Source organism: Triturus cristatus, chromosome 12, assembly GCF_964204655.1.
Source record: "Triturus cristatus chromosome 12, aTriCri1.1, whole genome shotgun sequence".
Classification (NCBI taxonomy): domain Eukaryota; kingdom Metazoa; phylum Chordata; class Amphibia; order Caudata; family Salamandridae; genus Triturus; species Triturus cristatus.
In genome coordinates, this window is record NC_140595.1 from 90,427,255 (window position 1) to 90,442,242 (window position 14,988).

At 44.8% G+C, this 14,988-nt stretch overlaps 1 protein-coding gene across 3 annotated transcripts in view; it reads left to right on the forward strand.

Moving 5' to 3' along the window:
* Positions 1-14,988, forward strand: part of RUSC1 (RUN and SH3 domain containing 1) — a 145,486-nt gene that overhangs the window by 93,563 nt on the left and 36,935 nt on the right. For all 3 annotated transcript variants that reach the window (XM_085639441.1, XM_085639439.1, XM_085639440.1), the window contains 3 exons: positions 1,066-1,142; positions 1,551-1,725; positions 4,232-4,337. In XM_085639441.1, the coding sequence (XP_085495567.1) occupies positions 1,066-1,142; positions 1,551-1,725; positions 4,232-4,337 (358 nt within the window). The remainder of the gene's footprint in view (positions 1-1,065; positions 1,143-1,550; positions 1,726-4,231; positions 4,338-14,988) is intronic.

Consider the following 14,988-nt stretch of genomic DNA (forward strand, 5'->3'; position numbering starts at 1 on the left):
CGTAGGAAAGTACATCTGGCTATATTTCCAAAATTGTTGTTACCAGAAAATACACCCACACAATTTCTCTCTCTCCTTTCAATAACGTGTGTACTAGGATACTGCGGTACATTGCTAAGCGAACTTTAGTAAATATGTCTGTGCTTAACACATTGCCTTCACACAGATGATGTTTGGCTCAGACAGACTTTACTTTCACTGTAAGGATGTTTCCAGGCCCCATACTGTGGGCCAGAATGTACCCACATGCAGACCTAACAAGACTTGATCCCAGGCTGGTATGCAGGCTATCTCGAAAAAAGATTGTTTTCTATTGTGATTTGTTTAATCCATCACTGGAGAATAGAGAAGCTCTTTCCTGGCTACAGGGACCTTGATGGCACTACAGTTTTGGTTCATTCTGTAGAGGAAATGCATCTTTAATGCATCTTTGTATTGATTTAACAATTCAGCCTTTTTTACTTCTGGATCCTTATATATGCCTTATGGCAGCTTCTAAACAGTAGAACACAGGAACTTTTGCATTGTGCTGTACAGTTCCACACATCAGTGTCTCTCTTGGAAAAATACAAACAACGCAGTATCAAGTAAAGCACTCCTTTTAATTTTGTATGTTCGAGTGATTAGCGTCTTATGATCACATTTCTTGTCATTCTAGATTTGATTGATTCTATGGAGGGAGCAGTAAAATAGCAGTCTCTCTTAGAGGTTTATTAACCTAAATATACACTTTACTGCGTCCCTGCCCAGCTAAAATTAATACATTTATTCCTCCACTGAGGGAATATGCAGGTACGTATTCACAATAAATTTGTATTGAAATCTGGATGGAAAAAGTAAACTCTGTAGCAAGCATGACACTCTCAAGAGCTAACTAGATCTCTCTTCGACTAGAAATGTGTAGGAAGAGATTAGTACCAGGATAATCAGGTACAATGTTTGGGGTCTACCGAAAACAGTAGAGGGCAGTAGAGCGCACTTTAAGGTGATGGTAAAGAGCAAACACAATTGAACATATGCTCTTTAATTCTGGGAACAGAGTGACTTCCTCTCCTTTCTTTGTAGGTCTCTTAGTGGCCGTCAGCTCCTCAGTGGACAAAATCATCTCCCATTTCAGCACCACCCGGAATATTGTCCAAAAGGTGAGAGTGTAGGATCCTTGTTAGTGACTTTATGTGGGAGGGTTTATACGTTTGCAAAACGGGCTAAAGAAGAAGAGGCATGTTAGATATGAAAAGCTAAGCAGGCAAAACAATATTGGAAAGGTGGGTGTGCATGAGGGTCCAGAAGGCATAAGACCATGCTGGGGCCAGATCCAAAGCAGATTTACCAAATAGCCTTTGAGATGTAAGAGTTTAATTTAGATCTGTTTTACTTAATTGTCCTAATGTGGCTATTCTACAAATACAGCATGGATCAATCAAAAGGGAACAATGTTAAAAACATCTTTTTTAGAGCTTTGACGAGACTATGAACAAAATAAAAGGAGCATCGATTTGAGGGGCGAGAAGGAAATCATGATCTCACCGCTTCCTACTATTTTGCTCTAGGCCCAGTTGGGGGACAGCCGGCTGAGTCCAGAAGTGGGTCATCTGGTCCTAAACACCCTCTGTCCAGCTCTGTATGCCTTGGTTGGGGACGGCCTGAAACCGTTTCAGAAGGATGTGATTGCGGGAAGGAGACGGACGTCCCCCTGGACTGTGGTGGAGGCCTCAGTTAAGCCAGGTAAGTCATGACATGTGACTGCTACCCTCAAGAACACATCATGGGCCTTAGAATTAAACTGTGGAGATTGGTGAGGGGCCTGGGTCTTTCAGGGTCTTTATTGTGGTTGATGCAGGCTTTAATCCCACCTAAGGGTGAGATCACCAATGGTTCTAGACTCAGTCTTGCCTTCTGCTCTAGATGTGAAATGTCTCCTAACTCAGACCACTTCAGCATTAGAACCAGTTGCACAGGCACAATATTCATGTTCTTTAGGATGAGTGATCAGTGCAAAGTATCATTTGGCTTCCATTCCTCATGCTTGGAGGAAGATCACACTTGAGACCTGTGGCGCTACATGCCTTGTGCTTCATGGATAGTAGCCTAACACATTCTCGCAGGCAATGGAAAGGGCCAGGATTTTTTCTCTGTGCTCCTGATGGCTGGTTCCTGACACACCAGGCCTGGACCTTGGTGGTTTCCACATCTGTTTCAGTGCTTGTGGTTACTCACATCTGCAGAGAATTCCAAAGTGCCTACTGCCACGTTTAAAGCGCCCAGTCTCTTTTGCAAACGTGGCAGGTGTAGTGTAGTTGTTAAGATATCAAGTTTGGATCCCGCTGAAGTGAGTTTTAATCTTGGCTTATCCACTAGACTACATTTAGTGAGCAAACTGCATTACCACATTGTGCCTCAGTTCCTTTATATGGAAAACTTCAGAGCGCCTAGAAACAGACTGCTCCTTATATTAATCTTTTCAAAGAAAGCATGTAGTGCAAACAGGTAGGGGCAAGGTGTACACTGTGATGCTTCTGGTGCCCTATCTGATGGGCTCTTCCTGTGTAACTGCACCCTCTGTACATAGCATTGTTCCATCATTACTGTGGGTACACATTGTTAGGTGAGGCTGACGTAAGGCAGACTATGTGGCTTTCATTGACTCTTACTGTATATAACAGGCTTCTTCTGCTCAAAACTACACAAACTTAGCAACAAGCACGGAATCTCGTTCTAGTGTGCAACAAGCACTGGGCATAGGATTCAGGAAACCACGAGGTAGAGAGACACAATAAGGAAGTAAGTTAGGGGGATATACCAATTTGGTGTGGTAACATCACACCCTCAATTTGTGATGCCATGAGGTGCTGTATGTAGCTGGAGCACAGCTCCCAGACCTATAGGAATATCACAGACAAGAAATAACTTACTAATTGTCACCCCACCTGCCAGCAGCCAAAAAAAGGAAAAATAAAACAATAATAAACCATTGTTTATTATCGTTTTATTTTTGTTCTCGAAACTGAGGCTTGGGGGCGGGGTGAGGGGGGATAACAGGCTGGTGGAGGAGTGGTTGCTCTGCTAGTCAGTGCGTATGACGGTCTGGTCGGCCGGCTCACAACGGCCAAACCTGTCATGCGCACTTAAGCTCTCTCCAACCCGAGCTGCGTTGCCAGGTAGGAGAGAGCAGGCACAGACTCCCAGTCCAGACTCAAAGTCTAATTGGGTGCGCAAATCATTGGCGCTCAGGCCATTCCTGACGCTGCTTTCAGCAGCATGAAAGCAGCGTCAGGATTGGCCGCAGTAGACTCTGGGAGCCCGTGCCTGCAGTGGAGAAGAGCACGATGCGGCAGGTAACGGTTTTAAAAAATATTTGTTTTGTCTCGTCGTTCGTCCGTTGCCCCTGCCTCCTCCCCCCGCCCAACACACTAGCTGCTACTGCTAATTGTCCGCGTTCTACCCCAGTTTCGACGTGAGCAAAATCAGGATGTGGGCTTGACTACACAGTCTGCATTACAATTTTCATACCATAAATTGTGGGACAAAAACCCTGGGGTGCACAGTTAGTGCCAAATTTATAATCCCAATGTACTTCTGAATCGGGATTTGTGTGGAGCTTGGACTGAGCCCTTAGTGGGTACGTCTCTCAGGCAAAATAGTGCACTTACCATTTTAAAAAGGATTGTAAAGTAATTTTATGACATTGTAGTATGTAATGGGCATGGTAATATAACGTCAATGCTTATTGATGGAGCGCACATACGCCCAGCATCTTGGTGCTCACTAGATTTAATACAGCACCAGACTAAACCAAATACAACAAACTGAACTCGATAAAACAAACAAAACTGGTGAAGACAGAGCTGGGGGGCGTAACTGCCATGATTTGATGTGGTCCTAATTTATTCCATGAGGCCAAGAGCCAGGTTTTGATGTACAGGGAAGTCAATAAAATTGACTTCTGCCCACAGTGTGCATTGACATCATTGCAATATGGCCCCTTATGTAGCAGCTGCCTGCCCAGGGAAACATAAGCAACTTGGACTTTACAAGATCTGTGGATCATCGTGAACCCAGTGGAGCAATGGTTCTTGTAGACAAAGAAAAATAAGGTTAGGCCGGTCTCTGCTGAATCTTCCAAAGCAACGTGATCCCTAAATCACACATCATACCCTGCAGTAGACATCAGTTACTTTAGATCCTGACACTGTCACATTCTCAGTGATGCATTTCATTTTCTTCTTTCCAGGTCCGGCGACAAGACCCCTGCACACCCTGTACTCCAGGATCTGCCAGCTGCCCCAGCTCGGCAGCAGCAAGAACAAATTCAACGCCTTCATCTTCGGCCTCCTGAAGTAAGTGCCTTCTCAGCCCCCTACCCTACTGCCCCAGTTTCTACATACATCTGAGAGGTTTTATAAGTTTTATTCAAAGTGTTGATCAGACTTGATAATCATCATGCAATGGCATCGTATCTGCGTCAAAATATAGTAATCAGTACTATGCGTAAAATAGTTGCTATATGAACAATTTTTGTCTACTCACCTGGACGATTGTCTGAAAACAAATATTTAGAAATTGTCTTGAAAGTTGACGGAGAGAGTGGGTTGAATCTTGGTGTGAGCTGTCGCAGCTCCCTCACCGCTCAGACAGCCCGACCCAGCACAAGTTAAACCTGGCTTTCAGTAAGGTATCTTAGGCCACCTTTAGTAATGTGAAATGAGGATTAAGGATAGGACCAAGGGTAAAGAATGTGTACCTGCTTTACTGCAACAGTACTGTTAAAGAGACAAAGAACTTCAAGGTCTAAACCAAGTTAAGATTAAAAGAGAAATATTCATTTAAATTACCACTATGTATGAAATGCAAAGTCTGGCTCAGCAAACCAAAACACATAGCTGCACTGACTAATGTTATTTCCCTGGCATTTTAAATTCAGAGAGAGAGGGTATCGGGAACTTCGGTTGGGGCCCTTGATCTTGTTGGAGGATTGTTAGGTGAGATGTGGACGGATAGAAATATCTTAGTGTCCTCTTGCTGTGAGATGCTAACTGCTTTTAATTGCCTTTCCTCTGGTTACACATCAGTGTCTTCAGCTAGGACATGAAATTATGCGGCCAGCACAGCCCTCCCCCGTGGGCAATGAAAGTTTATTAAGGAACACAAGTGATTGAAAACTGACCAGGGTTTTCAAGAGTTACTACTGACCAAAAACGGTCTCAAGAAATATAGATAGTGTGGCTAGACAATTTATAATGAAACGCTAAGGAAAAGGTTACAGGACAAATAGAAAAGCTAAAGTTGCTTAAAATGATTGTTATAACCTTGTGCTGGTCAGTAGTTGTACTTGGCGAGCTATGCTCGTGCCATACAATGAAGGGTCAGATCACCGCTAAAGAGGAATGCAGAGGGTGATGCAATTTTGTGAGTTAAGGTTGCTGCAGTGCCGAAACTGGCTGATTGTATTGGACAGAAGTTGTAGGAAAACCCAGAAAGTTGAGTCTAGCAGGTGAGTCCATTTTCCAAACTAGTCTTCGAGCAATGGTTTGCAAAATGGACTCACCTGCTCGACTCGGCTTTCTGGTCTACCTTAGATCTTGCAGAATCTTGGGACGGAAAAATACAACATGGTGGGAGAAATGCTTTCTAGCTTAAAGCTTTCTCCAGCCCCCACACATGGTCTTATGGGGAAATCTGACGGTTATAAACCTCTCACCTAAAAAAAATCCTGACATTTTACTGCCAAAAAACTGTAATATCGCATGCTCTCTAAGGAGTCCTGAATTCTGGGTTCAACCTTCACAGTGGGCAGAGAAAATAGGAAAAGCAGAACCAAGTGTGTATGGTAAACATAACATTCATTTGATAACTTTATTTCGGTCGGAGACCATAAAAGCACAGAATAAATTACAAGAAAAATTACACATTTCGTTAAAACAATAAATAAAGTCAAGTTAATACAATGGTTAAAAGTGAATTAAACTGGTGTTATCAAGAAGACTCATTTGATAAAAGACAAAATATTTTAAAGAAAACTTTTCCTTCTACGCCAAAAACCATGTAAAAAGCGAGACATAGAAAAAACAATTGGGGGGTGAGTGTCATATCTTAAGACCCTGCATGCGAGCATGCAGTGTCTAAACCCTAGGTTCTTGCATAGGGGAATAAGCCACTTTTTTCTTATTGAGTGGTATGCGGGGCAGAAAAACAGGACATGGCATATATCTTCACTGCTATAGTTGCATGCCGGACAGGCTGCATTTTCTGATCTTGCCCATTTGCATGTGAATACTCTGAGCGGTAAGGTACCATGCCTTAACTGCAAGTAAAGCTTCCTAGCAAGAGATGGATAAATTACATCGAGGAAGGCCTCTGCTCTTGTTTCTGATTTTACTAGGAGAAACTCATTAGTGAGTTTCCCCAAGGAGCTTGAACCATGTAGAGTAGCTAATCTCAGCTGCCTTATATGGCCTCTTAAATCAGGTTTGGAAGTCCTTTTACAGGCTACCTCCGGGAATTCCCAGAGATCGATCCTGCCGATCTTTATACTAAGATCCTTAATATGGGATAACCATGGAATGTTCTTGCTTTTAGTTAGTGTCCAAACCTCTAAGAATTCCTCTCTATAAGGTGCCAGTTCATGCACCGTCCAGAGCCTTTTCCAATAAAGTAAGGGTCGGAGGATTGCCAAGTCTTCTATTGGTTCTATCCCCAGGTCGAGACGTAGGGGAATGAGCGGTGTGCTTACAGGGAGGCTCACAAGCCTTCTCATAAAGCCCTGCTCAACCAGGGTTAATTTGGCGATGTTTTTATGACCCCATAGTTCGGCCCCATACAACGAAGCTGTTCTGGCTTGCAGCCGGTATATTTCAACTACCGGAGCTGCTGGTTTGTAAACCGAGGCTCGCTGGACCTTACAGAGGCCCCCTGCTATTTGAGACAGCCTCAACCATGATTTTGTGATTTGAGATCCCCAATCAAAATTCTCGGTCAATGTAATTCCAAGATACACAAAAGTCCTGACTCTCTCAAGGGGGGAGCCATTTAGGGTAGGATTTGGGCGGGTCTGTTTGGGAGGATTGAAGATCATGAATTTAGTCTTCTCTAAGTTAATCTCCAAGCCTCTGGAAGTACAAAATGCCAGGAAACCATCCAAAATACGCTGGATGCCCGATGATGTTTTAGATATCAGCAGAGTGTCATCAGCAAACATCAGAGCGGGCACTCTACCAGTAGCCAGCCTAGGGGCATCATTGTTAGCTACATCAGCCAAGTAGGTGACAAGGCCATTGATGTAAAGGCTAAACAACGTTGGAGCCAGGACACACCCTTGGCGCACTCCCTTCCTAACGGGGAAGCGTGAAGATAGGTCGCCATGTCTCCCACACGTAACCTGGGCATAATTGCCGTTGTGAAATCTGATTAAAATATTCAGCAGGTAGGGTGGGAGGCCCATTTTTGCCAGAACTTTCCATAGTTTTTCTCTTGGGACAAGATCGAAGGCAGCGCGCAGGTCAACAAAGATGAGGTAGAGGCTGCCACCCTCTACTCTCACCGTTTTCCAATATAGGACCTGTAGCCGGAAGATCTGGTCTATGGTTGAAATCCCAGATCTAAACCCTGCCTGTAGTGTAGTCAAAATTTTGTTGTCATCCATCCATCCCTGGATTCTATCTAAGATAATTCTGCCCATTAATTTCTGGGTGGTGTCAATAAGGCTAATTGGTCTGTAATTAGCCGGCTTTAATGGGCAGCCTTTCTTAAATATGGGAACTATCTCCGCGCCCAACCAAGTGTCTGGCAAGACGGCCCCCATGAGAATGGAATTGAATAATACCACCAAATACGGGGCCCAAATTTTTGGTTGGGAGCGGAATAAGTCCGGTGGCATTTTATCTAGGCCAGGTGCTTTGTTAGAAAGGAGCCTTATTATTGCGGTCTCTACTTCTTTGAGAGTGATGGCCACAGGGAGTTCTGACACAAGAGTGGCTGCACCCATCAAGGATGGACGCGACTGGCGCACATGTGGAGGTGCTGAAATGGGGGGGGGGGGGCGAGTCTCAATATTAGATATACTAGGGTCAATTCCTCTCGTCGGGCTAGACTCGAGAGATATATCAATAGGAAGGAGGTCGTTCGAGTCCCCATACAGTTCCCCAAAATGGGATTCCCACACTTGTGGAGCTATGTTTGCAACGGGGGGCAGAGCTGCCCCATTCTCGTCCAAGTTCACAATGGCCTAAAACGCCTTAGGGTCTCTACATATGAGGGTTAGTCTAAGCTCCTCCCATCTTTGCTCCTCCCAGTCCCTCTTCCCCCTGGTAATAGCCTTCTTATAGTCTAAACGAAGTTTCTTTATGTTGGCCCTGTCATTGCCTTTAATTGCCAAAAGCAAGTCCTTTTTTGCTTTTCTGCAGGGTTCCTTATACCAGGGGTGAGACCTGGGCTGGTGTTGTATGTTTCCCACAGGGTTAAATAGGCCCCTTAGGTTATCAACTAGGTGAATATGAATCTTAGTGGGATCACTCAAGTTATCTATACTTACATCCCCCATTGCGGAGAGAGATGGCAAAGCTATCTGATATATTTCCGCAAGTTTAGCAGGGGATTTCAGAAAGTAGGGCCATTTTATCCTCCTCCTATTGTTAGAAAGGAGTACTGGGGGTATTGGGCTATTTAAGTTGGGAGGAGGGTTTGTTAGACCAAAACTGCCCGGTTTCAGAGTTAAAACAAGGGCATTATGGTCACTGTCTTGTCTAAGGTGGATTTCAAACTCTAATAGGTTACCCCAATGTCTTGCTTCCATTAATATATAATCAATATTAGAGTTTTGGCCTGGTCTGTTGAACGTGGGAAGGCCTGGGCAATCGGGTTTCAATCTCCCATTACAGGCCCTTAGGGAAAGTGCAAGGGATAAGGATTTAATTTGAAGGACGAGGGGAGTCCAGGCTCTGACAGGAGAGATCTGTGGTTCACAAATGTGCCAGAACTGGTCTTCTTCGTCCGGCTCACCCGTGTCAGGAGACTCGAGGGGTTCAAATTGGCAGTTAAAGTCACCTCATACTATTAGTTGCGGTGGGGGGTCTAGGGACAATATAAAATGCTTTAATGCGTCTATGGTACCAGATTCTTGGCCATTCTTAACTGGTCTAGAGTAGACGTTTATTAAAGCAACCGATGGTTTGTCTTTTAGGGTTAAGAGGACACATTGAACGTCCAGGGAGCTAGTTGGAATCTCAGTTGCCTGGGCTCCCAAATGTGTCCCCACCCATATTGAAAGACCACCCGAAGGTCTCCCTCTACCAGTTGTGGTTGCCAAAATGTCAAAAGTGGCATAGCCGATCCTCGGATTTTCCTCCGTGGCCCAGGTTTCTTGCATGAAGCAGATGTCATGAGTACCTATGAAATTACTCCATTCCAAGTTAGATAACTTGTTTTTTATCCCTGCCACGTTCCACGACAATATTTTTATTCCCCCACCTAGTGCTCTGTTCCTGTTTACTAGGTCGCCAGCCGTAGAATTCGTGCAGACTTCAGTTGTTTGGGGGATGATTGCTATTGTGGTGTCCGCAAGATTAACACCACACAGAAAATCATCGGAGGGAACAACCAAATCTTCGTGGGTGATTTGTTTTGTTTCCGGTCCTATGCTCAAGGAAGGGGATACTAAAGGAGATTCTAGGGTACCACTCACACATCTACCCTTTTCTACAGCTATTTGGGTGCCCATAGCTTTGTCAGGTTGGAGTACAGGGCTCAGGATCACGACTGGTCAGTCCACCTCCTCCAACATACTGAATCTATTTTTTTGAGCAAAAAGTGGCAACAGGGGCATATTCTGGGTTTCTTCTACTGGTCTAGCATACGATTTGTTTTGGCCCCCCGCCCAACTCGCACCCCTATTCTGCCCTACTCTGTGCTGTGGAGCTGGATAGAAATATGACAGGTGCAATGGGATGATTTGAGTATTAGGCCTAAGGGGTGTCCTACTGCAGATATAATCTACAGCGAGTGGGTGTCTAAAATTGACAATGGCACAATTTCCTATGATGGATTTAGGAGTAGGCCCAATCCAATCTAATCTCCGAACACCCAAAATTTCTCCAGAGATGTTATAAGGGAGGGGGCTGTTTGAGTTGAACCAGTACATACATTTATTTTTCAATTCCGAAAAATCCTCGTTCTTCCCTTTAGGTAGGGGGGGGAACACCAGCAAGCACAACAACATATGGGAGAGATTCAGGTGGCAAATCAATGCAAGGTAATGCGGTGTTAAGGCCCTCAGTAGAAGTGTTTCTGTACTCTTTTGCTTGATTGTCTGAACATTTTTCCCCCACATTGGTGACCTCCCTCTGTACTCTGGAACTTTCTGAGTCTGTGGCCCTAGTCAAAGAAATAGTTGTAGCGGGGGCAATCATGCCAGCCGTTTGAGAGGGAACAGGAAAGGTTTCAGAGGCGGCGGAGGCATTATCGTCGGTAGGAGCAGGACAGGGGTGAAGATTTGTGGAATCTGTGGTTGGCTTGGTTTTACCAAAGCCTGCATTGTTGATGGTGGAAACCAGTCTGTCCAGTCTAGACAGGAGGGATTTAAAATGGGAGCCAAGTAGATGTTCAATATGGACCTGGAGATCTAAAATCATATGGGTGGCCCATAGAGGAGCCTGCGTGGGGGACAAGGTAGAGGGAGTGTCGATCGATATAGAAGAATTAGTTGGAGGCTTGTTTTTCCTTTGTGTTTTACTCTTCCCGGCCCTAGGTTTCTTGACTACAATACGAGTCACAGAAGCCTTGTTAGGAAGAAGGTGGGGTGGGGAGTTGGGAACCTGGAAGACGTGCGTATCGCTGGTAGTGGGCTGTGCACAGGGGAGGTCAGCGAAGGAACAGATAAAAGAGGAATTAAGATCAAGGGCATTAGTTGTAGCAATTGACACATCCTCCACTATTTGGGAAGGGGGGGGGAATTGCAGGAGTAATTGATAAACGCCGCTCTGTGTTTTCTATGGCTGAAGCCACGGCTCCAATTGTTTGCTGCAGCATTTTATCAATAGCTGTCAGACTTGGGAGGGGTTGCGCTGTTGTAGTCTGTTGTCTAGTTGTTGGCCGTGAGGTAGATAGGCTAGGATTTTTACCATTTCGTTTCATGGTTACAGACAGAGTGTAAAAGACACACAATCGCGCAAGTTATTACAATACTTCCCTTGGATATTAAATAACACAAAGCTGTGAGGGGAGATGCTAATAATCTTGTAGTTCAGAATGTCAATAAATTCAAACACATAAGGTGAGTCGGGGATTTGAAATACGTATCAAGCTTGTGACGCAGTACCTTGCTTGTTGCTATTTCCAGCTGCGGGGACGTCAGTGGGGTGGCCCTGCCCGGCCTCTGACGGTCCCTGACGGGCAAGGACGGGCCCGCCCTTGGCCCGGGCTTCGCCCGGGCGCTGCCCGCGCGCGTCCCGCGCTGCGGGGCACCAGCGACACTGAAGTAGGGCCAGGCGCTGCCTGATGACGACAGCGGCGAGCGCCTGGCGCAGAGACTTCTGGGGGATGTGGTTCCTGCAACGCTGGCCGTTCCCCTCACGGCGGTGCCGGTAAAGTATTAGGCTGGTTGGTTTGACCCAGCTCCCTCGTCCGAGCCGTTCCCCTCACGGCGTCCTCCAAAGTTCCTTGGTGCTGGCGATCGCAGAGACAGGCTCCCACTGCAAGCGCGTAAACATAACACATTCTAGGTTTGCACTCTGTTGTCCTCATAGACCCCCCCTCCTTCTTGGCCACCATCATAGAAATAGTAATTCTATGACACAATCACAGGTTTATTTTTGGGAGGGATGACTGCAAATTGGGCTGCCCAATCTGCCTTGCAGTTATTTCTTACATGACTTTTAGCAGAGGGTAGACACTTTATCCTGCTTCTCTATACCATAACTAATGAATTAGTAACTGAGCCTGCAGCCCACTTATTTTTAATTTTTAATGTCTCATTAATTTCATTAATACTTTTGTACTTCGTTTCCAGTTTCCTAGCCAATCGAAATTTGGCAGGATGACCCCTGTACCCGGGGCTCCTCTGTAAGTGAAATTGGGCCCTATTTTAAAGCATTGCAAATGCCTGTAAGATCTGTTGAATAGGCGTCAGAGACAAAGACGTCTCAAACAACAAAAAATACAAGTGTAAAAAAAAAAAAAGCAAAAACAGGTTAAAATGAAGAGACATGCAAGGAAAAGCTACCAGAACTGGCAGACAAGAAAACACACAACCAGCAATAGCTGCACAACATGACCACATTCATAAGGTATTTTTTAATCCCTTTATATATTATGTTTTTCAAACATGACCAAATACTCTCATAGTCCTCCAAGGATGTTCTTCTTTCATGGATCGATAACACTAGTTCAAGCTAATGCCATTCCTTGCACCAGAGCTTATTTTATTTCTTCCGTGACCTTTAATATGACCGTTCTTGCAGTCAAAACTGTGTGGTAAATGTATTTCTATTACAGGCAGGGGAGTTTTATCTCTTTGGGAATGAGGCCAAGAATTTTTGTTAATGGAGAACTGCTGAAACAAATTACCTATATCATTTTCATCCTTAAAATATATGGCTTCCCAGAAACTCTGCTACATTTAATTATTAGATGACCCAAGGTGCCACAGACTTGTATGCCAAGGTCAGCACAGATCTGCTGGTATCTGGAGCAGTCCTTAAATAGAAAATATTGAAGTACTGGAGTGGATTAGGTGTATGAAGTTGAACAAGGCTTTAGGCCCAGGAGAACACACTGGAAATGTTAAAATGTGTTTGCAGACAAAATGATTCCCTTGTCGAGTGATGCATTTATGACTTTACTTTTGTGAAAATGTAGACCTCCTCCATGTCAGGAACCAACATAGATCCTGACGAGAGTAGGAGTGGTTTGGTGAGTCCAGATATAAAAATTGCTAGTTCTGAAAATATAGATCTGGTCATGAGAAAACCAGGGCTGGAGAGGAGTCGACGCTGCAGGAAGAGACACAGTCGGGCCCTGCAATACCACATGGGTGGTGCGGAGCAGACATAGCAGATGGAAAATGAGAGCAAAATAGTCACTGAATCATTGAAAATGTGGGGACTTTCACTCAGTAGTCCTGGGTCCATACAGTTATTGCCAATTTTGGGGACCATATCTTGTAGTGGACAATTTAGGTATGAAGTTACTGGCCAGAATCTGGGATTTTATGCCCACTGAGTCACCACACCTAAATCCAACTCACTCGTAATGTGGGTCATAGTGGTAATCTCTAAGCCGCCACAGACACTTTGTGTGCTCCTGTTACATGATGGTTCCGGCCAACAGGCTGACCTCACCTTCCCTATCCTGGTAAACAAGGACCAAGCGGGATTTGTCACTGGTTGATGCTCAGTTGGTAACAATACCTAGGCTGGCCCACTTTCTTAAGAAGTCCAACAGGAAGAAGCTCAAATTAGTGCTGATTGTTCTAGAGGCAGGAATGGCCATCAACAGGGTGAGCTGGTAATTTCTGAATAGGATGGTGTACAAATTCAGTTTAGGTTGAGCGGTTTTTAGGTGTGGTCTGGCAGGATACTTATCCCAAAATGCCAGTGCCTTTTACATCCCATAACGCATTGGCACTGATACTAGACTACGGGGCCTGATGTCCTGGCTCTTGTTTGTCTTGACCAGTGATTTCTAGCTATGAGACAAAGGCCATTATTATTCCTACAGGGGTTTACTTTTGGCAGCATGGAACTCAAGGTTATCTCTTTTCATAGATGACAATATGCAGTCCTTAGGGAACCCACAGGCCTAGATCCCACCTCTGATGGGATATTTAGAGGACGTTGGCGGAATGTGAGACTAGCAAGGTCAGTGCTGACTAGTCAGTCCTATATCCTGAAAATGTTTTGTTCATGTGCCGGTGGCACACTGAGGGTACTCGGTGGCTATCTGGATCGATACTAAATCAGTGAAATATTAGGGTATACATCGAACACCTGTAGTATGTGAACTGTACCGTGCCAGCGTATAAGCCCTTATAAAGAAAATAAGGAGTTACTCACTTAAATAGTGACCCTTGTACATTCGATGGATGGAACTCATATCCTCTTTCAGTATTAAGATTATCGCAAGATCACTTTATGTATTTCAGGTCTCTCCAGTTTGCAAAGAGAAAAAGGTTTTCATGGGACATCAGAGGGACTTACTGCAATGTGTCTGGCAGTGTAACCGCCTAGAATGTCTAGTAAGGTAGTACAGGGTTCCCAGACACCATGGATTAATGCAGGCAGCTCAGTTGATTGTTCTGTGCGAATGATCCTAGCAGGACCATATGGCCCAAGCCTTAGCTGGCTACTAATGTGGCTCCCCAAATGGTATAGACCCTAAACCTAGGGCGTAAGCCGGATTATTGGCACCCTGATAGCCATACATGGCAGTATGGCAGGGTGACTGTCCTTGATTAGCAGAGTGTATCAGGTGTACCGATTACATTCTTTATTGCACAAATGCATTTGGAACGATGAAGACGGAATGTTACCATTATCTAAAGCTTGGACACTGGACAATGCCTCACTTTTAGAGGGTAGTGGTGAGACAAAAACCATCCTTTGGAGCAGTGATATCCGCTTTTACAGGGATATGGCATTTGATGTAGACGATGCCTAAACGGATCACTACCCCACTGAAGGGCCAAAATCAAAATACAAGGAAAAGTGCAAAATTTCACTAGATAAGATAATACCAATAAATTGTCGAGAAATCCTTTGGCGGGGTGTCTTGAGACTCACTACACCCATCCAACACAGAGAATCTTCCGGAAGCGTATGATGGGGTGTTATGTGCCCCCCGATAAACTGAGAAAGATGTTTTCGGAATCTATCCATAAACACAATGCCGAAGACAGCGTGGGGGTTTGGCCCACCCCTCCACATTTGGTGAACTGCCCATAAGTTAAGGATACATTGGTAGGAGATGATGGTATTGGCACCCTTTTACGTCACTCTAAGC